The sequence below is a fragment of the Argentina silus genome, assembly GCF_951799395.1.
Source record: "Argentina silus genome assembly, chromosome: 12".
NCBI classification, from domain to species: Eukaryota; Metazoa; Chordata; class Actinopteri; order Argentiniformes; family Argentinidae; genus Argentina; species Argentina silus.
The window spans coordinates 18,195,461-18,218,665 of record NC_139666.1 but is presented as its reverse complement, the minus strand read 5'-3'; the positions used below and the strand labels follow the sequence as shown (position 1 = coordinate 18,218,665).

At 45.9% G+C, this 23,205-nt stretch overlaps 2 protein-coding genes across 2 annotated transcripts in view; one reads left to right on the top strand and one right to left on the bottom strand.

Moving 5' to 3' along the window:
- Nucleotides 1–1,768, bottom strand: part of aff3 (AF4/FMR2 family, member 3) — a gene marked incomplete at its 5' end in the record, with an annotated part of 13,597 nt that extends 11,829 nt beyond the window's left edge. The window contains one exon of the mRNA XM_083682628.1: nucleotides 1,745–1,768. Coding sequence (XP_083538754.1) covers nucleotides 1,745–1,768 — 24 coding nt within the window. The remainder of the gene's footprint in view (nucleotides 1–1,744) is intronic.
- Nucleotides 1,769–6,073: 4,305 nt separating this feature from the next.
- On the top strand, nucleotides 6,074–22,986 carry arhgef7a (Rho guanine nucleotide exchange factor (GEF) 7a). The gene is made up of 21 exons (XM_083682409.1): nucleotides 6,074–6,440; nucleotides 8,114–8,197; nucleotides 10,756–10,840; nucleotides 11,014–11,147; nucleotides 11,393–11,594; nucleotides 11,786–11,874; nucleotides 12,504–12,598; nucleotides 12,887–12,982; nucleotides 13,431–13,553; nucleotides 13,785–13,923; nucleotides 14,145–14,204; nucleotides 14,386–14,532; nucleotides 14,896–14,982; nucleotides 15,262–15,340; nucleotides 15,445–15,578; nucleotides 15,732–15,953; nucleotides 16,375–16,468; nucleotides 16,832–16,921; nucleotides 21,413–21,512; nucleotides 21,714–21,768; nucleotides 22,012–22,986. Exons 1-21 carry the CDS (start codon nucleotides 6,276–6,278, stop codon nucleotides 22,132–22,134), a joined length of 2,403 nt encoding a protein of 800 aa, XP_083538535.1. The 5' UTR covers nucleotides 6,074–6,275; the 3' UTR covers nucleotides 22,135–22,986.
- The last annotated feature ends 219 nt before the right edge of the window (nucleotides 22,987–23,205 follow it).

The window sequence follows — 23,205 nt, the reverse complement described above, 5'->3', positions numbered from 1 at the left end:
ACACACTCTGTAACATTGAAGGGTGGTTGATGACTCACATATCTAAACAATCACAGCTGCTGATGAGGAGAGTAATACTCAGTCTGGATCCCTCTCTCCCTCCACTCTGCCCATTGCCTCTCTCTCTGCCTCTCTCTCTGCCTCCTCCTTCCCCCATTCTTCCCACCTCCCCTTCATTTGCCCTTCTCTCTATTTCTCTTTCCCCTTTCACTGTTTCTAATATTGAGAAAAGGGAAAAGGAGAACACACACTTTTCTCTCTCCTCCCATTATTCCATTCTCCCATTATGCCATGTCTCTCTTGCTCTCTTACTCACTCTCTCTGTGCCATCTGTATGACATGTAATGTGTGTGTGTGTGTGTGTGTGTGTGTGTGTATGCGTGCGTGCGTGTGTGTGTGTGTGTGTGTGTGTGCATGTGAATGTAAATGTGAGCATGAGTCATCCAGTGTCTTTCTGACCGGGTAGCCAAGCTGTGACCAAGCTGTGCTATGCATGTGTGGTGTGTGTGTGTGTGTGTGTGTGTGTGTGTGTGTGTGTGTGTGTGTGTGTGTGTGTGTGTGTGTGTGTGTGTGTGGGTGGGTGTGGGTGTGTGTGTGTGTGTGTGTATGAGAGAATGTGAAGCTGACTGTGTGTATGTACAACTCTGAGACCACAAGCATTCAGTGAAAAATATGCACACAGACAAGCAGCGTCATCCTTCCCCCTGGCATTGAACACATGAGGTTGAATACTAGCCTACTACCCCAGTTTAGACTGCTATAAGTAGGGCCTATTAGTATTAGGGTATTATTATGATTAATGTGTTTCACATATCCACGCAGGCATCAGCAGGCTACGGTGGTGGTGCAACTCCCAGGTGCACACCACAGTCTCCAGTGGCCGAGCACAACCACAACCCATCACAACACCTGCAAATAAACAGCGCGGTCACCGACCATCACCTGTTACCTACAGTAGCTATGTGTCAACAGAGCCTACTGAGATGCTTTCAGATTCTCTGAGATTCATTTATAGTAAACGACAGTCTAGCTTGATTTGAATACAGTAGCCTATATATCTGCCGTTGTCAAACTCTTTACTACTTTTTTATCCGTACAAATGCCTACTTAAAACATAACTTGAAACAAAAAGGTTGTTTGTAGATGTTTCCGTCTGCCAAGCGACGGAAATTGGTTTAACCGTCAAACCACAGAATGTCTTAAATTGATCACAGGTCTGGTCAAAGTGTCGAATATTCGTTACAACCTTATTCAAACATATCCAAATAAGTGTCGTACGTTGTGTCAGTTGAAATTGATTACAGTCTCTAAGCTCAAAGAGTAAATGGAACATGGAACATGCCAGTATAAAAACATAATAATGACGCACATCACAAAGAGGTAAGCTGTAAGTAATGAAACAAACACCACGTTAAGCAACTACAGAGAAAAAGAGATGGAGCAAACATTTAGCTAATTTCATTGATAACTCTCGTATAAAGTTCAGGAGCATATAGCCTACAGTACTGCCTGTCTTCTCACCTGAGATGCGCATCCAACCAGTAAACAGACGCTGGAAAGTTTCCCTTTAACGCAGAGGACTGTAGGCATGTTTCTTTCAGCGTTTACCTCCCTGATCCATCTCAGTGCGGACGCACGGTACTAGAAGAGGAGCGAAATATCCCCATTCTACCGACAGAACTACGAGCGGCTCATCGTGTAGTCACAGCGTCGGTGTTGTCGTGGGAGCGACGCGTGGGCGTACCAGTAACGTCAGGGAGTTCCGCATGACACAGCCCCGCGAAGTAAGTACACGACACGACGGATTAGTAAACGGTTCTTCAGGCACGAAGTTCAAACATAAGTGGGGAGCGTTTGAATGTCACACACCCAGCTGTGCATCACCCGCACGAACGGAAACAGTGTTGCGCCTACCGCCCCCCCCCCCCCCCCCCCCCCCCCCCGTGCGCGTTTGTAAATGAAAATAGCCAAGCCAAGCACACCATAATTCACGCAGTCTCTACAGGTACAAAAGTCCTCTTGATGTTCTATCAGTTACTGTTGTTTCATTTACCCGTTTCTCTTTACATCCTGCCAGAGCATACTTTGTGTGATCCATCATTACCACTAATGCACTCTACTGTGGCCTGCGATGTGGGTCTGTGTTGTGTAGAGTTTGTGTTGTCGTAATGAAATATGACTCATTTCCCTGGCCCAGATGCCGCTGGCTGCTGGTGGGGAGAGGAAGAGACGGACAGAGGAAGGAGGAGCGGGTTTAAATGGAGATGGATTCATGGGAGCGGAGACCAAATTGATTTAAAGCACCGCTTAACGAGGAAGGTGACACCAATCCACAGAACCGCCCAAACTACCCCTCTGCTGAAACTGAGAGAGGGGGGGGGGGTGTTTCTGAAGGAAAGACGATGGAGAAAGGGGGAGAGCGAGAGAGAGAGATGCACAAATAATAGAGGGGGATAGCAACACCTTCTCTCTGTCGGCCTATAGTGTGGAGGAGAAATCATTAGCTCCAGAGGTGTCTTGAGTTTTGGTTGAACTCCCCTGGGACTGGGGAGTTCACTGCTTTAATATAACCACATCTGTTCACAGTTGACAGACCCTGGTACTGGTTAAATGAGTGGTACGACCTGTGTGTGTGTGTGTGTGTGTGTGTGTGTGTGTGTGTGTGTGTGTGTGTGTGTGTGTATGTGTTTGTAGGGGGAGGGTGAGTCTAGCGGGTCTGTCTGTTTCTGGTCCAGGTGCAGCCTCTCCTCTGCTTCTGGGCGGAGGATTGTGGGGAGTCAAATACCTTTTCACTGTGTGAATATGGAGTTATGGGAAAGAGGGGAAGAGGCAGTGTGTGTTTGTGTGTGTGTGTGTGTGTTTGTTGTAAAGAGGAGGAAGAAAGACATAAGCAATGATAGTGCCTTGGCCTCCTACGATTCGACTGATGGGGGGGCTACAAGGTGGGAGAGATGAAGTGGGTGGATGAAGGAGTATAGAGAAAGGATGGGAGAGATGGGGGAGACTGGAGTAGTGTAGTACACCTGCTGCTGTTGATCTGTTAACCCCCCCCCTCTCTCTCCTTTCAGTTCTCAGTTCATTTGACTGTAAAACAAGGTGCAGCTTTAATAGCATCAAAGAAGACAGTGTAGACACAGCCACTTTCCTCCTCTGAGTGTACGTGTAAGAGTTAGTGTGTGTGTGACTGTGTGTGTGTGTGTGTGTGTGTGTGTGTGTGTGTGTGTGTGTGTGTGTGTGTGTGTCTGTGTGTGTGTATGTGTCTGTGTGAGTGTGTGTGAGGGGATCATATTGTGAGTTATTAAAGTTATTATCTCTCCCACACAATAGCAACCCAGCACAGGCACTTCTGAGCATTATGATAAATCATGAGAAAGTTGGTCATAAAGTAGTAATAAAAATCAATAAACAACTGTTTACATATTCTCTTCTAGTAGAGAGGGAAGACAGGGTGGGTGAGGGGAAGATTGGTTTTATGAGAGATCTGTCACCCTAGAGCTCCACGTCTCAACCTCCCTCCCCCATCTCGGTACTCCAATGAAGATGTGGAGAGGAACATCATCATCATCACTACACACACACACACACACACACTCACACACACACACACACTCACGCACAACACGCACACACACAGACATGCACATGCACATACTCATGCACAAACACACGCACTCACACACACACACACACACACACACACACACACACACACACACACACACACACAGACAGGATCATTGGTAACAGGCCGTGTGGTGTTTCAGTCTCTGACGTGTTAATAGCTCATATTTATGTTGCTGACTGACTGCTCTTTCCTACTAGGCAGATTTACCCTCAGCAGGTGATCCAGATGTTCAAGAGGCCTGCCCTTCCTTAGATCTTTCTTTCTCTCTCTCTCTTTTCTCTCTTTCCCTCCCTCCCTGCTCTTACTACTCTCCACTCCTCTTTTCTTTCTGTCTCTGTCTCGCCTTTTTGTTTTGGTCCACCTCTCTCTCTCTCTCTCTCTCTCTCTCTCTCTCTCTCTCCTTTTTCCCTGTCTTCTCATACTGACACTTTAAGCCCCTTTACTGTCTCCACAAGAGCTTTATCACCATGCATTCTCAGCAGTGGAGGCTGGTGGAGGTAGAAATGGGAGGACGGATGTTTGATACCGTTCCTAATTCCATTCCATGCATTACAATGAGCCCGTCCTCCCATTTCTACCTCCACCAGCCTCCCCTGGTGCTCAGTTTCTGATGAATGTCTCCTTATTTCATATGGTGTTCTCAAAGCAGGGGGGAGGGAATAGAGTGGAAAATACATTCATAGTATATCATGAGTCGAGAAGGAGAAGCGCTGTGATGTTTACAATGCATCCAAAAGGTGCTCTTTCGAAGGGAGACATGGGCGATTGGAAACCGAGTAGAGGGAGCAAAAAGGGATGAAAGGAAAGAAATCGAGAGATGGGGAGAGAGAGAGAGAGAGAGAGAGAGAGAGAGACCTTAGGCAGTCCCAACAGTTGCACCCGTGGTAACAGGCTCATGGTGACAAGACCTGAGGGGCTCTGAGGTGTCCCTCATCACTGCCTGTTTAGACAAGAGAATCAGTGCTGGGCCTCAGGAGACCACTTCTAACCACACACACCAACACACACACCAACACACACACACACACACACACACACACACACACACACACACACACGTTCTCAGAGGATCTAAAACAACTTCCACCAGTATCCATGGAGACCCTATGGGATTCCAGATTCCTCCAGGTAGGCAAGAGAGAGAGAGGGAGAGAGAGAGAGAGAGAGAGAGAGAGAGAGAAACAGAGAGAGAGAGAGACTAGAGAGTGAACGACAGACAGGAGAGAGAGAGAGAGACTAGAGAGAGACAGGAGAGAGAGAGAGAGATTAAGAAAGAAAGAGAGAGACAGAGAGAGAAAAGGGGCACATTGCACATTTCACCTAATCCACACCTGTGGTACTGTGTGGTTGCATTTTCAGAGAGTAAAGACAAACTAAGTGCAAACTCTTTATCTGAACGCTCCCTTGTCGCCTGCACCACCTGCAGTATACAACACTGCACTGCATCCCAGCATTAGATCACTTTCATTTGGAGGCAGTATTATAGGGTTAGAGCTCCCATGGACTCGTTAAGTCATTGTAACCACCACTGTCCCTTGACTCAATCATAAATGGATTGGATAGGATTACTCTGTAAAGGGCATTATCCGGTAGGTGATAGGGGTTATTAGTGGGATGAGTTAACAGGCTGCGTTCACAAACAGTGGCCTATTTGTTGAGATCAGTTTACATATGAGGCTGTAAGTGGGATATCTGAAGTAACATGTGGTTCCTTCAGTACTTACATGGCCTGTAAGCTGGCCAAGATGAGGTGAGTTAGAGGAGCTGGAGTTTGGTGGTCTCTGTAGAAATGGTGCTGTCAGATAGACAGAGGGCCCTCAGATGCTCTGTCAATATAGAGGCGAGGACGCATAATGAATGGGTATATTGATCCTCGGCTTGAGAGCCCCAACTGGTGGCTGGTTTAAGAAGTGCAACTAATTCTATTGGAATAAAAAGGTGGGCTGCTCCAATGATGTAGGAAAGTAAAATGATAATAGACAAAATTAATCCAGATAACTCCAGATTGTATCTCTACAGTATGGGAGATGATTTAAATCTTCAAATCCTCTTAATGGAATTCATCATGTAGTCAGAACAGGGCTATTGGTTAGCCAGTGCTTGTTTCATCAAATCCAGTTGTGTGTGTATTACCACATACAACACAGCAGGTGTGGTTACATTGTGTCGTATGCACTTACTCTTTTGCTCTCCAAAAACAAATAGGCCTATGATAAATGGGTTATGCTGCTAATGCTGAGGTATTCATGTCAGATGCAAAAGAGTCCCCGCCAACAACTGGTTGGTGTAGCTTGTCCTTGTTATGTGATGTCATCCGCTATCGGCAGCGATGCGCATGTATGCAGTCTGCTGCCCCAACGCATCATAGCGAACTGCATCTGACAGCTTGCCAGGTTGGAGGAGAGGGAAAAAAACATACACAAGAGATAGGAAACCAGACCCGCTGGATTTCCACAAGCCAAGCGTCATCCACATCCAGTCGAGGGACGAAAGGGAAGGAGGGATCATTGTAGCCGTCCCTAAAAGCTTGCATGTAGTCTAATGGATTGATGTTTTTATTTTAACGCCCGGATGGTTGTGTAGCAGAAGAACACGCTATTTAAACGCATAACACCGCCGCTTCGTTGGATTTCTCCCCGCGACTGTGGCCATGAATTCGGCGGAACAGACGGTTACATGGCTGATCACGCTCGGGGTGTTGGAGTCGCCGAAAAAGACCATCTCGGATCCCGAGGCATTTCTGCAGACCTCCCTTAAAGATGGGGTGGTCTTATGTAGACTACTGGAGCGGCTGAGCCCGGGATCGACGGAGAAAGTAAGGACACTTACACCGCTTGTCCTCCCCCCTACCCGCCCGCCTCATCGGCGCGTCTTTGCGGCTGTGAACCGTGACATGACGCGTTTTGTTATCTCGCTTCTCTTTGCTCAGTGGTCCATGAAGATATTCTTTTGTAGGTCACGAGAGCGCGGGTTATTGTCCCTAAAAACAGCACCAAATGGTTTCACATATGTCAGTACACTCACGCGTGAGGCTGAAAGACCGTTGGTAATACTGAATGAGTTGCCACAGCCTATTGTGCGCGCAATGATTTGGCTAGCCTATACGTAACTCTAACTATTAATAACCTAATTTAGTTGACAACCTATATGATATTAGTAAAATAGCTACAGCACCATGGGTGTTTTTAGAGGGTGTCAAAATGTTCCCCTTTTTTTATTCGACAGACCTGAAAAGAGATGCGTTAGCCTATGGGAGTCCTTACTAAAGCGCATGAAGCGGTATTAAATTCACGTTCAGTATATAGCTATAGCACATAGGTACGTAGTCTATATGTTTGACATAAATATGATCCGGATCAACAGCCAGGGATGTATGAGGGTATACTGAAGCCATAAGAGTGGGCCGCCATTGACTGCAAAAGCGCACAGACATATGGACCCTCTCCCCATTTAAAGCAACAGTGCAGTATTTTTATGTTGTCTGTGTCAATGCTTAAACCCCAAATCCTTTGTGGCTTTTGACACATTTGACCGGCTGGGCGTTCCCTGGTCCACTAAATGACATTCTCTGGCAACATTCATGGCATTCTGACAAAATACAACAGTACAGTAGGCCTAACTAAAAAGGTTGGGAACCACTACTAGGCCTATACCATAGTATTGAGCCCACATCCAACCATACTGTTAGGCTTACAGGGTAATAACATTGTGGTCCCAATGTAATTAGGCTACTCTGTTACCTCGTGATAGCCTATAATGAGTTGCCTAATATGTCTGATATACATTGTAGGTTACCCGAGCACTGAAGACCTCCATTAAAGATGGGGCTACATTAGCACTGTGACTGGTGATGACACTTGTTCTTATGGAAGGTTTTACTTACAATGACTGATGTATAGTCGATTCATTTTCTTTAGACAAATGCACCTATTGTAAGTTGCTTTGGATAAAATGAGTTAAATGTAAATGTAAATGTAGGTAATATGGCATTATAGGCTAGATAGGCGTAACTATCAATAGTGTTAAATGGCCGTGTTATAGTTGACAGCCAGTGTAAACATATGTCATCATGTAAACCCACTTCCATGATGCAATTCAGCTCATACCTTCCTAATTTTACAACATAAATTCCCTAATAAATGCAATGGGATAGCTTACATGAGAAGAGTTTTCCCAAATGATTTCATTGAATTCATCCCAACTCAGTATAGCCTATACTACACAACCTCCCCCCCTCCCTCCCCTCCGGTCCAACCCTCAGTGCTGTGTTATTGTGGATCCTATTTGCCAACGTCATTTCCCTTAATCCAATGCCTACTTCCCGAGGATTTGTTGTAGTCTACTGTAGTGGCAAACCCAAGCCAAGGGGGGAATGTCGGCTTATCGTCAGTGGCTAAAACGTGCCTAAAACCAGTTTACCCACAAATCATCAAGGGAGATTTTAAGAAACCGTTGATATTGGTTTCTAATTTGAGTTATTTTTCTTAGATCTACCAAGAACCGAAGAACGACGGCGAGTGCTTGAACAACATAAAGGAGTTTCTGAAAGGCTGCACGTCGTTTCGCGTCGAGGTAAGTTCTGCTAGAAAATAACCGTACAAACACTCAAACACATGCAATCTACAGAGCAATAGGCTAGGCTTACTTTGAAAACCTTAGGACTTGTTGCGTAAAATGTTTCTCAATAACATGCCGCGGTCCCAACCCGATACAATAAACAATGGGGACACGGAGTGGACGGAGGCTGACAGTGGGAGGAGGGTGGACTCTGAGCCGAGAACAATCACCCATCACCCGGCTGAGAGAGAGAGCCTTGTTTGTAGCTTGCAGTGAAACATCCACAGTCGTCGCACGGCTATCAAGAGCGCAACATTGTAGCACTCTTGTTTAAATCATTTGTAACTTTGAAAGTTCCCTTTTGTTACAAGTGGAAGCGCAGCGCAAATTCCCAGTTGATACATTTTGGAACGGCAGAGAGCTATTCGCCGATGCTCTCCCATTATGCAAGCTTTGTCTGTTCTCCCTGTGCGTGGTGTTGAGTTATTCTCTTTTTGTTCCTAGGCTGTACTTGGTTTAGGAGCATTACCAGCTGTCCAGATACCTTAGCGTAGTACTAAATAAATCCATGCTGAGGATTGATGTTGGAGTGCATGGTATTGAGTCTCCCGCAGTGATTGCATGTATTCCTTTTGAAGGATATTTTGGGCATTTTCCTCTCCATCAGCCCCTTATGCAATCCATACATTCAAATTCAAAACATGACCCCATTTCTCCTAAGAACCTTAACCACAGAACCGGAGTCAGTTATTTGTTTTGCTCCAAAACTGGTTAAGGTTATGTTTTTTGGAGTGAGCTGAGGGTGTTAGTGGTTAGAGAGAGAGAGAGAGAGAGAGAGAGAGAGCGTGCTTTCTCTCACAGGCACAGAGTTGTGTACTGTGTGACAGTGCATAGAGGAGTCATTGAACCCACCCAGTCTTCACAATACAGCTCAGTGTTCCTCACCATTGACTCTCCCTGCTTAGTCTGCAGCCGGCAAGAAACGGAGAGAGATGGACAGATGGAGTGAGAGGAAGTAGTGTAGAATAGAGGGTATTAATATAATCAACCCCTTTATCAATTATTCTTGGCCAATATACCAAGGCACCAAAAGCACAAAAAATGCTGAAGCTTTTATTCGTATTTGCTTACGCGTGATGCAATTCGGCTCGCTTCAAAAGGCAGACAGATTAATTTTGCTGACGTACGTTAATTATAGCGATTTTAAGGCATAATTGTGGTTTTGGAATCTCCGGAGGCTCCGCACTGGACCATTCCAGCAACCTCTCTCTCCCTTGAAACATGGCCTCTCCTTCTGCCTCTGTAGTTTCTGATGTTATGACTCAAGGTTCCCCCCCTCCCTGGCCATCCAGATGTGTCCCCTCCATCCCCTCTCTATTTTCCCCTGGGTGACTTTTATAGCGTGCTTTAGATCTGGCAAAGGCGCATCTTGCCCCTTAGCAGCTTAATAGACGAGAGCGTGGTGAGTTTGTGTGAGAGAGACATGAGAGAGAGACATGAGAGAGAGAGACATGAGAGGGACACACGTCCTCCACTCCTTCCATATTCTCCACCAGTGCTTTTTGAGGACGAAGTGAGCTGAGGACAGAGGAGAGGACGTGAGGAGTCGCGTTCCTCAACAATTGAGAAAAGGAATGAGGGAGGGAATGTCTCCTAACTGGAGCTGCGCTTTAAATAGGGAGCCTCCAATGGTTGGTTAGATGTTTCTGAGTGACCTCTGTATTCAAAAAGAACATTGTGTGTATGTGTGTGTATAAGTCTGTCTCTCTCTGTGCTTAGTGACAGTCCAGTAGAACTGTAGATATGAGGGAAAGGTTCCTTTCAGATGACTGCCTCCATGGGACAATTTAACCGAAAGAGGACCTTGAGGAATATAGGACTGGACTGTCTCTCTGGAAGTAGAACAGGCCACACACACGCATGCACGCATACACACACACATGCACGCGCAGTACACACACACACACACACACACACACACACACACATGCATGCAGGCACACACAGTACACACACACATGGCATACACAACACACATTCGCTCAGGGCGTATCTGTAATCAGAGCGGAAGATAAAAGGGACTTGTATCTCCCAGTACGTTCACCCTCGCTGGCACTGGACCGAGAGTAACCACTTCTGCCCTGGCACTGAGAGAGAGAGAGAGAGAGAGACCACAGTACCCACAACACTTACAGTACCCACTACAGTTCCATTTACTGCCACACTCGCCACAACTGCCACTCTGGGAGGTAAACTAGACTATTCATCGTAGTTACTGCTCAGGCTAAGTGACCCTAGTATCTACCACAGTTTCACCAGGAGACCTGTATCTGTATACATCTGCCACCTACTGTGTCAGTGAAGATAAACAAGAATGTTATTGATTGGTTTGGCAATGATCCCAAGTGATGACACAGGTCCAGCACTTTGGAATTGGTAATGATTTTAGAGAGGAAATGGGCTTGCCATTGGCTTTTGCCCCCCCCCACACACACACACAAACAAACAAACACTGACTCTCTCTCTCTCTCTCTCTCTCTCTCTCTCTTCCCCCTTACCTCCCACACACACAGCCGTTTGAGGCCAGTGACCTGCTCCTGGGACTGAACTTCTCCAAGGTGCTGAGCAGTCTGGTATCTCTCAACAAAGTCACTGCAGGTAGGTCTAAAATGTGGTACCTTGTGTGTAAATGACTCTCTCTCTGTGTAGACCTGTGTGTGTGTGTGTCTGTGTCTGTGTCTGTGTCTGTGTGTGTGTGTGTGTGTGTGTGTGTGTGTGTGTGTGTGTGTGTTTGACTGAGGGTATATCTACATAATGTGTCCTGTCTGCAGACATCGGAGTGGGCAGTGACTCTGTGTGCGCACGCCACTCCTCGGCCCATCGGATCAAGTCGTTTGAGTCTCTGGCCTCCCAGTCCTCACTGGGCCGTTCCTCCAAGCTGCTCGGGAACCAGTACCGCAGTCTGGTGAGTCACCCAATGAATCACCACCACACCAGGCAGCTCAAGGGTTCTCCCCAAAGAATATAAGGGTGGCGCTGCACCACGCTGTGAACTTGCTGGTGCGGTAAACATTTAAAGGCAAATGAAACTATATATTGGGTAATGACAGAGTAACCCTCTTTGATTGCCAGCGGCATAGTTGTTAAAAGCGAAAGTGAAATCGTTTTTTTTTTATTGACCCTCCCTGGTCTGTCTACCTCCCCCTACAGGACATGTCTGAGAACAGCGGGCAGCAGCTGCTGGTAAAGGCGCGGTTTAACTTCCAGCAGACCAATGAGGACGAGCTCTCCTTCTCCAAGGCTGACATCATCAACGTGACGCGCCAGGAAGAAGGTGGCTGGTGGGAAGGAATGCTTAACGGCAAGACCGGCTGGTTCCCTAGCAACTACGTCCGGGAGGTCAAAGGCTGCGGTGGGTATCCCTGCGTCTGGGCGGGGTGGTCACCCCAGGAACTCAGATGGGGATTGGCTGATATGGAGGAATGGGAATGATGGATAAGGAAGGAGTGACTGGAAAGGAGGTTGTGTGATGGCACGAAACAACTCTCTTTCACAACTAATGTCTCTTTCTCTCTCTCTCTCTCTCTCCCCCCCCACACACAGACAAACAAGTGTCCCCCAAATCTGGGACCCTGAAGAGCCCCCCTAAAGGCTTTGACACGACTGCCATCAGCAAGACCTACTACAACCTGGTGAGACCCTTTAAGATCACTCAGTAGTCTCCAGTAGGGCCAGTGTATCTAGTTTGCTCCCTCTCCTACTACCCCCCCCCTCCCCCCCCCCCCTCCTCCTCTCTCTCCCCTGTCTCTATACTGCATTTACTGGCCTCAAGAAATAATTAGAAAACAAACACAATTGCATTTTTCCGAGAGCTTTTTAAAGATGGACATTACTCTTGCTGTTGTTGTAGGCCTGAGGTTCCACGGCCGCTCCAGATTGCTTGTCCTAGTTCTCCTCCCTCATTCATGCTCTCTTCCACACCCACTCATAGCTGTACCTCAGGACAGCAACGGCCTATTAACTCTAAGAACTGCCAATGGCTGGACTCACTCACTGCCCGAGAGTGGGAGTGATTATAGGGTAGGTTTTTTTGTCCCTGGGTAGAATCGAAAGGTCGAGGGTCATGGTACAGAGAGCGAGCGAGAGCTGCAAAGACATGAGGCAACAAGAGCCTCCGAGCCACCTTTGGGGGTATATGCATGAATGGAATTATCTTTCATCATAGATTTTGAACACACTCTATGACTTTATCTCTCTCTCTCTCCCTCTCTCTCTCTCTCCCCCTCCCTCTCCCCCTCCCCCCCTCTCCCTTCCTCTGTAGGTGTTGCAGAACATCCTTGAAACAGAGACTGAATATTCCAAGGACCTCCAGAGCCTTCTGACCAATTACCTGCGATCGCTCCAGAGCACAGAGAAGTAAGACTGCAAGACCGGTTTTTGACTCACACAGATTAGATGAAGCCAGGAATAGCCTTAGTTTTTACTGTAATCTTAGATTACAGTCCTGGGTGGAGCCCAATGTCAAGATTTGTCTAATCAAAGCTGGTTTATACAGTGAGTTTGCCCTTGAGAAGATGCAGTATAATGGCTCCACTCTCTCTCTCCCCCCCCCCCCCCCCCCTCTCCCCCATCCCTCCCCCTCTCTCCCCCATCCCTCCCCCTCTCTCCCCCATCCCTCCCCCTCTCTCCCCCTCCCCCCTCTAGAATAAGCAGTTTAGATGTGGCTCTGATCCTGGGGAACCTGGAAGAGATCAGCACCTTCCAGCAGATGCTTGTCCAATCACTGGAGGAGTGCACCAAGTAAGTCCCGCCCCTCACAGACTCTCCACCAGTCAACAGGGAGATTACTCCTGCTGAACCAATCAGCCTCAGGCATGTGTTCATGGATGGTTGTGATATGACAGTGAGAGTGGTGTACTGTATCATAGAGAAATTGCTAGATTCAAACGTAAACGTTATTTTATAGTTTCTCTGAGACCAGGTGATTTAGGTGATAAAACAACACATTATAACTCAATCACGTTAGCAGTCCTCCTTCAGGAGAGTGAGAAGGGGTGTAGGGCCATCTAGTGATAAAACCGGAGAATTACATTGATACTTCTTTCCTTCCCTGAATAGACTGAATGGAAATAGAATTAAACTCTACCCCGGTGTACGTACACAATACACATGATTCTTAATATCATGCATCTTTGTCTATCTTTTCATTTGTATGTGCTAACGTCTCTCGTGTCATCTTTGTGTGCAGACTTCCAGAGAGCCAGCAGAGGGTAGGGGGGTTCTTCCTGAACCTCATGCCCCAGATGAAGGCCCTGTACGTGGGTTACTGCTCCAACCACCCCTCGGCCGTCAACATGCTCACCCAACACAGGTAAAAGCAACCTCCAGAATGAATCATTCACCATTCCACAGAACGGAAGCGATGCAATAGAGTCAATAAAATAGAATCATTAATTGTCCTCCTTTCACAGTCGTGAGTAACTCATACAGATCATATTTAGTTAGTACTGGAACTTAAGAATGAACTATCCACTGATTCTCTCTCTCTCTCTCTCTCTCTCTCTCTCTCTCTCTCTCTCTCTCTCTCTCTCTCTCTCTCCAGTGAGGAGCTGGGAGAGTTTATGGAGGGGAGGGGGGCGGTCACTCCTGGCATCCTCACCTTGACCACAGGCCTCAGCAAACCCTTCATGAGGCTGGATAAATACCCCACTCTACTAAAGGAGCTGGAGAGACACATGGAGGTGTGTGTGTGTGTGTGTGTGTGTGTGTGTGTGTGTGTGTGTGTGTGTGTGATGACTCACTGAGGAGTTGAGTCTGTTTTGGGGCAGCTGTGACGTAAATGTGTGGGTGCTGATGTGTGTGTTTGTGTGGTGGGGCCATGTGTAGGTGTGTGTGTGTAGGAGGGCGGATGGTGACGGTGTGTGTGTCACTCTAACCGGCCTTTTGTTTTTTTTCTCCGTAGGAGAGTCACCCTGATTGGCCAGACATTCAGAAGTGTATGACGACATTCAAGAGCCTGTCTGTAAGTCACATGGAGGGGAGCAGAAGGTCTTGTATGACTCACTGTTGTCTTGGAAACACAAGCTTGCTTCTCAGTTCTATGGTTACTCAAGGATAGTGTGTTTATTCACTGTGTGTGTGTGTGTGTGTGTGTGTGTGTGTGTGTGTGTGTGTGTGTGTGTGTGTGTGTGTGTGTGTGCCAGGCCCAGTGTCAGGAAGTGAGGAAGAGGAAGGAGCTGGAGTTGCAGATCCTGACTGAATCCATCCGACTCTGGGAGGGGGAGGACATCAGAACCCTGGGCTCTGTGCTCTACATGAGCCAAGCTCAGGTACACAGCCCTGGGGCAGAGGTGAGAACAACGTTTGAAGACCATGGTACTAATAGCACAGGCAAATAGTACATAATAACGTCACAAATCACAATCACGTCACAAATCACAATCACGTCAGTCAACAACATAATAGTATGACATTGTCATAACGTAGTAATAACATACATGGTAGGACCATAAGACTCTGCTCTCGGCTTTACTTGGTTAAAAAAAAAAGGAGAGATGGCTGTCAGTCCTATAACTGTGTGTGTGTGTGTGTGTGTGTGTGTGTGTGTGTGTGTGTGTGTGTGTGTGTGTGTGTGTGTGTGTGTGTGTGTGTGTGTGTGTGTGTGTGTGTGTGTGTGTGTGTGTGTGTGTTTCTCTCCCTCTCTGTTCCTCTAGGAGAAGTGTGAGCGGTATGTCATGCTCTTCTCTCATGTTCTCCTCCTGCTGTCTGCCAGCCCAAGGATGAGCGGCTTCATATTCCAGGTCAGACCTTTGACCCCTACCGCTGCCTTAAAAACCCTTTTATATTCCAGATTTGACCCCGAGCCCCTAAGCCCTATAACTGACCCCTATACCCTGAAGATGTGTGTGTGTGTGTATATATATATATATATCAGAATCTAAGCTCTGAGCACTAGAAAGCCCCATACAACTCAGACACCCTAAATACCTTGGCACACACAGTGTGATGCAGGGCTCAGTCGCTGATGCTGATGTTGTTGTTGTTGTTGATGATGTTGATGTTGTTGTGTCTCCCTCCAGGGGAAGCTGCCATTGACAGGCATGACCGTGAACACACTAGAGGACTGTGAAGCCCACAAAAACGCTTTTGAGCTGTCTGGTAAGAGGACTGGTCTGTATACTGGCTATGTAGTAATATGTTGTACTGTGAATGTTGTGTGTGTAATATGTGTGTGTGTGTGTGTGTGTGTGTTGTTTCTACAGGCAGCCTGTTTGAGCGTATTCAGGTGGTGTGTAATAACCAACAGGACCTACAGGACTGGGTGGACCACCTGACCCGCCAGACCAAACGCACCTCCACCGTACCCAGCCACAAGCCTCTCACCCCCTGTCACACGGTCAGCAACACACACACACACACACACACACACACACATACACACATACATAATCACACACACATACACACACATACATAGTCACACACACACAATGTCAATGTGTGTTGTGCCTCTTCACTGAATCACACTACCTGCCTCTCCCTCCACCAGCTCCCCTCCCACCCTCTGACTCCGTCCCGGCACGCTGAAGGGAGGGCCATGACGGTGGCCCCCGCCTACCACACCCTGCCCCACCCTTCCTCCCACGGAGCCCCTCACAGCACCATGATGTGGGGCCCCCTGGAGCCCCCCAACACCCCCAAACCCTGGAGCCTGAGCTGCCTGCGCCCCGCACCCCCCCTCCGGCCCTCCGCCGCTCTTTGCTACAAGGAGGTGAGGAACTCTTGTCTGTGTGTGTGTGTGTGTGTGTGCGTGCTGGAATTTTTTTTTAGATTAGATTAGATTAGATTCAACTTTATTGTCATTGTGCAGAGTACAAGTACAGAGACAACGAAATGCAGTCTTGATGTTGTCTTGATGTTTGAGTCATGCGTTATTCATGATCGCCCTCTTTCTCTTCCTCTCACCTTTTCTCTTCCTATCCATTTTCCTCACATTTTCCTCACTCTCCCCTTTCTGTTTTTTTTTTCTTTCACGTTACATAATTCCGTTTCTCTTTCTTTCTATCTTTCCCTCTCTCTCTCTCTCTCCTCTTTTCTCCTCTCATTTTCTACCTCTCCCTTTGTCTCCCCACACTCCCCCTCTCCCCTTGTCTTACCCTCTCCCCTTTTTGTCTCCCCCTCTCCCGGTGCAGGATCTCAGTAAGAGTCCCAAGAGTGTGAAGAAGCTCCTTCCCAAGCGCAAGCCAGAGAGGAAGCAGTCTGAAGAGGAGTTTGCTCTGAGGAAGAGTAAGTCTGGCCACCTTTGACTCCTCACTACTGTGTTACTGTCCTGTCGTGTTGTATACGGTATCGCCTCTTTTTAATACCTCTTTGACGCACACTGATGAACTGAAATAGACACATATCTCACTTTTGTATGTTGCGTTCACACGGGTCTGCTCAAACACCATTACTGTGACCATGATTACCATCATATGTCACAGAGACGGAGTAGAATCAGGGAGAAGGAATGGAGGACAGCACACTGTGGAAATATAATAGATTACTGCCAATGATGGTTTAAAATCAAGGTTTTTGCGGGATAGTCTCATCAGCCTTCATAACATACTGTACCAGTTTAACCATTGTTCTTCTCCCTGTCCTCCGCAGGTACGGCTGCTCTGGAGGAGGACGCTCAGATCCTGAAGGTGATCGAGGCCTACTGCACCAGCGCCAAGACCAGACAGACCCTCAACTCCAGTAAGAATACACTCACTCACTCACTCACACAGAGACAGACTCACACACACACACACACACACACACACACACACACACACACACACTCACACTCACACACACTGATGTTTGTGTTGTCTAATTGTTGGATCTGCAGTCCGATGCTGTTCTTAACCCTGCTGTTCCTAAATCTCTTTCTAACAGAAAATCTCTTTCTCTTCTGTCTGTCTCTCCTTCATTCCTCACTGTGTTTGACATCGCTCTGATTTCCGTTGACGTTTCTTCCCTGTTTTTACTTTTATTTGACCATTCCGTTTTTGGGGGTTGTTCGTCCTAACCTTTTTTTATTTTTTTTATTTTATTTTTTTATATTATAACTGTGATTGTTCAATTATGATTTATTCCATCTCATCATTCACCCTTCTCCATGCTTATCACTCTCCATTTTTCATTGGTTCTGGTTTTATGGTTTTCTCCCATCATTCGCATGCGTTTGTACGCTACCCACCCACCCACTCCCTCCCTCCCATCCACTCCCTCCCTCCCTATGCGTTTATCTGCCCCCCCCCCCCCCTCCACCACCACCCAGCCTGGCAGGGCACTGACCTGATGCATAACCACGTGCTGGCCGACGTTGACCGGTCCTCCGTGGACTCTCCGGGCCGCCGTAGCAGCGTGTCTCGGCCGGAGGTGACCTCTGACCTATCGGAGGACTCGGACTATGACTCGATCTGGACGACCCACAGTTACAGGATGGGCTCAGTGTCGCGTAAGAGCTGCATCTCTCACCAGAACTAAGTAAACTACCGCAACGCACCGCGGTGTACCCTAACATAACGTAACGCACAGCGCGCTTACCTCTTCTTAACCAGTGGTCCATTGAGGAAAAAAAAAAAAAGATTTTTAAAGGTTTTTGTTTATTTATTTCCGTTATTTATTTTTTAATCTTTTTGTTAATTTTGTGCGTCTTTATTTATTTGTTTATTTATTTTTCAACTGTCCTCTGTTTTGTTAAAAAGTGTTCAATATCTCCCTGTTGCCTTGACCACTCTCCCCTGTTTTTTGTGCCTCCGTTCTTTCCGTAGTACTTAGGTAGTATGTGTTGGGGAATGTTTATCAATTTATTTCTTGAATGCGCCCCCCCCTCTTGTTTGGGACACTGTTAGCAGGGGGAGTACAGTAATAATAGAAGGGGGTTTGTGGGATGTGTGGGGGGAGGGTTTGGGAGGGAGTGATGGGGACTGATCTCTTTGTGTCTGATATTCAGATGTGATTCAGGAAGGAGTGGATTCTATTTACCATGATCTATTCCTTGTTAGTTTATCTCATGTGCAGTATGCTCCCCTACACACAGGAACACACACACACACACACACACACACAGGAACGTACACACAGGAACGTACACACATACACACACAGGAACGTACGCACACAGGTATGCACATACACACATGCACACAGTGTATTATAGATACTACAGTGGCATGCAGATGTTATGGTGACCTTCTTAACAATTCCTTATGGCGTTGCATTAATTATTTTTGTATTATAGTGATCGTTTTATCACTCTAACCTGATTTAGTACAGTATTTTACCAACAGCACACAGCATGCCAAGCAAACATGTATCATCCTAATCATTTCTATGTGCAGTATTAGAAATTCCTATCCCACTATTCCTAATCAGCATTTAAATGCCTAGGATGATTTAGCGTCAGAATCAGTGTATTTCAAGCCACACTAGTTTGAAGTTCAGTATACCCTCTGCTTTAAATGATAATTAAATATCCTGCAAATGCATTAAATATCTTCTAAAGCCTGACGTCCCTGCCAGGTGGCCCCTTGTGTCCTGGAATTCACTCAAACAGAGTACCTAGTCTATATCAAACCATTGTCTGTTTTAGGAGATACAGAGTTCAAGCCCATTGATTTGTGGGGAAGTCAATATTTCATTACATTATAAAAGAAGCCAGTGTAATTAGAGCAGTGTTAGTTAAAGGGGCAATCTGTAATTCTTACATCAATTTTGGGTCTTTTAAATGAATTGTATATAGCCATTGATTCTGGAAGAATATAACTTATAAATGCCTTATGAGCTTAGTTCAACTGTTTTACCCCATCAGAACCCAAAATATAAGCTTGTTTTACTCCATTGTTTGTATAAAAAACAAATGCACTTGTAAACAAAAACTGTATAGTTTCAAAACATGGTTAAAACTATTCTTTTGATTTGATGGATGGCAAAAGTCCTTGCATCCATAGGTTTGTCTATGAAATTGTGAGTGGTTACATTTCTCCAGACCCATCTGTTTAGCAAAAAAAGTGTCTGGGACCATGCTTTGTTGTTTGAATTACAGATTGCACCTTTAATGTACTAGTTTGAAAATTGAGCCTTGCTCCTATTATTTACTTGATCCAGATCCAATTAGAATTCTGTCATTGATAAGCCCCTTTATTTTAGGATAAAAACCTTAACACTGCAAGCAGCAGAGAGGTACAGCACGGTGTGTCCAATGCCATGGCAAGTCCAGTCAGACCAATCATATATCCCAAATAGATGACCTTATTCTCTAACTAAGCTAACATCATTCACCACATGTCCTGGCATGCTACTCCATGCATTTACTATTTTTGTGAGAAACTATTATCTAGAATTCGAAGAAATTTACAGATCACTAACATCTACTCTTACCACAGTTTTTCTGTCAAGTCTATTTCGACTTCTAACTGCAGAGAGGTTACATTTGTTCCATGCCTTGCTGCAGTGAGGCCAATGGAACATACTGTATTGATTGCAGGGTGACGCAACACCACAACAACCCCCAGTTCATTAGGAACCTTTCAACAATAATGTGTGGAATGAAATAGATTTCTGCAATATGCCCCAGACAGTGCAGTTACATTTACGGAGACAGTTGACAGGAGGCCACTACGGCATTGGTCTTGACCACGCCGCAGTGCAGCGTAACTTTTATAGCACTGGAATTGTAATATTGAATAAACTGGTTCATGTTATTTATATATTTATAAAAAAAAAATCATTTGTTTATTTTTCTTCATTATTTTGTGTACAATCTTTTTTATTTTATTTTTGTTTTATTCTGTATGCCAATGTTTACAAATGATTCCTGGAATATACAGTTGATCTTTCTCTCTCTATTTGATGAAGTGGTAACAATGTTTACACTGAACGTTTAACATGGAGTGTTGGAATTCATTTTGCACAATATCTGTGGTAAAGCATTGAATCTGTCAAATATGAACAGTTCTCTACCCTACTGTCCTACTGCCCATAGTGTGTTTTGAAATATAGCCTAGTTATGAAGTTTGACATAGATATTAAGTGTTGCTGTGAAGTACAACTCCATCCATAGTGTACATCTACCACCTCATTGTTCTAGGAATGTAAACAAAAGAGAGACACATGATTATACGGGAGCATTCTGATGTGTAAATGACTCAAGTCAATGTCAGAATGCTGTCAACACAGATGGACATTAACTCAATAAAAAGTGGACCCTTTTTATGTACATAGCTGTTGCCATGGAACACAATGAGAACTCAAGCGGATGTTCTATGAGTATTGGAGCTAAGAATATATCTGTCCTCATGTTGAGTGTTCTACTTTGTGACTGAGGTGTATTCTGTGATTTAAAAAAAGAAAAAAAAAAGAAAAAGAAGAAAAAAAGAAAGCAAAATGGCAGGCAGACTGCCTTTGACCAACATTGTCCTCTGTTTGCTCTTATGGTGTATGACCTATTCCACACGTGATAATGTCTTACCTTCAGAAAAGCGTTGCTTACAGAGTATGGGTTATATATATATACAGAGTGAAGTATATAAACAAGTTCCAAACGCTGTATCATGAGTTGTGAATAAATCTGTCATTTGTTAGATTGTGGCATTTTGGTGGTTTGTCGGAAGCACACTTTTTATTTAGTTGTTTTTGGGTGTCAATGACTGAAGAATGATGGAATCTAAAGTGTGAACTATCTGTTCTCTATCTGGTCAATACTAAATGCTGCTTCCTCTGTTGTTGCCTTATTTGGTAAGGTACTATCAGTGAGGGGTGAATGGATCTTCCTTGAACTTCCCACTGCTTTTCTTCTGAAACATGACTCCTCTAGTTTCTCTCCTGTCTTGTGTCTCGTCTGATGTCCAATCTAAGCATGACTAACCCACAAACCTCAGTCCTGTGTATTTTTTTTGTCCCTGTTTTGATTTGGTCACAATCTCATCAATCACAAAGCACCAACCAGGAACTCAGAACCACTCACACACTCCATGACTGTAGATTGCTCTGGAGAGAAGGTTCCTGTATGCACAGATCCTGGTTCAGTTAACTGTTCCTCAATCCCAACTGCAACTGTTAGAGGTACAATAAAGGCAAACCTGACCTGAGAACAGAACTTACAGAACCTAACTTCATCCCACTCCAAGCTAGACGACCACAGATAGCCAAGTAAAGCTGAATCCCAAACTCTGGACACTCTTCTTCTCTTGAAAACAGGAACGCGGAGGGACACGGGACTACAGATGATAATCCCAGGGGAGGAGAAGATCATAGTGGAGGAGACCAAGAGCAACGGTCAAACTGTGGTCGAAGAGAAGTAAGACCGTGTTCCTCCTCCTCTTCTGGTCCTCTGTTACTGATTTACTGATTACTGATTCACCCCCCCCCCCCCCCCCCCACTTGGTCAGAGCTGAATGTCCTAGCACCTCTGCAGGGTCCTGAGACTCCTGTCATAGTTCATACAGCAGATGATGTGTTTGCCTGTGAGAAGGTCTTAACCCCTTGTGTTGTTTTCAAGGAGCCTGGTGGATGTCGTTTACGCTCTGAGGGACGAAGTTCAGGAGCTCAAACAGGTGAATGTCCCCTCTGTGTCATGACACAGGCTTACGACAGTTTATGACACCTGACATAAGGCTGTTTTTAATGCATAAAATGGTAAAACAATCAGTTAAACTTCAGAGGATACCTTTTGATCCTTCAATATGACCACGACAAGTGAAATGCCAATATTTGTATTTTTGCTCCAGATACTGAACAGTTATGAGGTCACTGGAGCTGGGGATTAAACTTCCAGCGTTGTTTTGCCCCCCTAACAGGATAATAAGAAGATGAAGAGGTCGCTGGAGGAGGAGCAGCGGGCACGGAAGGATCTGGAGAAGGTCGTGAGGAGGGTGTTAAAGAGCATGAATGACCCCACATGGGACGAGACAAACTTGTGAGGTGTGTGTGAGTTTATGTGTGAGTGTGTGTGATTGCAGATGCGTGCGTGGTGTGTGTATGGTGTGTGCGTGTGTGTGAATCCTAAGGAGAGGCCTATGGTGGTCTGTGTCTCTGACCCATCAGCACCACTATGCTAGAGAGAGAAAGCGAGGAGGTGTAACTGGGGTTACTGGTGCTGAACTGGCTGAGCTGAGCCATCTGTGAAGAGACCCACTCCAGGGTCCCATTCAGACAGCATGAACTGGGAGGAACTGAGGCGATGTGACCTGAACTCTACAATCCTATTTGGTCCTACTGACCGCGAACCTGCTCCCTCTCCCACGGCTCGCCCCATCCTGATCTGGGCCATACTGTACTGTACCTCAACCAGCATGTGGGTGCCCCCCCCCCCCCCAACCACCACCCCCCATGGCTGAGTTCAGCACCAGCATTCTACGGTACATAACATCAGGATCAACTGAGCATCCAGAACTGAGCCATCAGACACCCTGACCCGGAGTGACCTCTCTCTCTGTCTGTTTACAAATGAAACACAACAAAGCAATACATTCTAAAAAAAAAAAGAAAAAAAAAAGAAAAATGGTACTACGGTACAAAACACTCTGGAGAAGTCCTTCCTTAACATTATGGAAGATGTGAAATGAAGTTATTTAATTATTTTTTTTTGTATTGATTTTTAATGTCTTATATTTTCCATGACCATTGTATGTGTTGTCCTCTGTGTATTAAGGCCTAAGACACTCTGCCTCCGGCCCCCTGGTCAGGTCTCATGTTCCCACTGGGTGGCAGAAGGGATCTGTACAGGGATGAACTGGTACTATGTGATGTAAATACTGCTGGGAGATGAGCCTTTGGGAGAATAAATATGCTTTTAGGAAAGTGACTGTTATATCTCATTCATCACTGCAGTGGGTCGATCACCATCAACGCATTAACACTTGCCTTGGCCTGAGAGAAGCCTCTTACAACACACCCTCAAGCAGGCTTTTAGTGTCCAGAGAGAATGGAACCAGATGGATAAAAGGTAAAGGAAGAAGCTATGGCTTGAAAAGTGGAGCTTGTGATGAGCA

Bases quoted from the DNA above. Each gene is read 5' to 3' on its own strand.
- arhgef7a (XM_083682409.1), top strand. From the start codon at position 6,276: ATGAATTCGGCGGAACAGACGGTTACATGGCTGATCACGCTCGGGGTG. The intron at 11,595-11,785 runs GTGGGTATCCCT...CCCCACACACAG, and splicing joins CCGGGAGGTCAAAGGCTGCG to ACAAACAAGTGTCCCCCAAA. The intron at 21,769-22,011 runs GTGAATGTCCCC...CCCCCCTAACAG, and splicing joins AAGTTCAGGAGCTCAAACAG to GATAATAAGAAGATGAAGAG.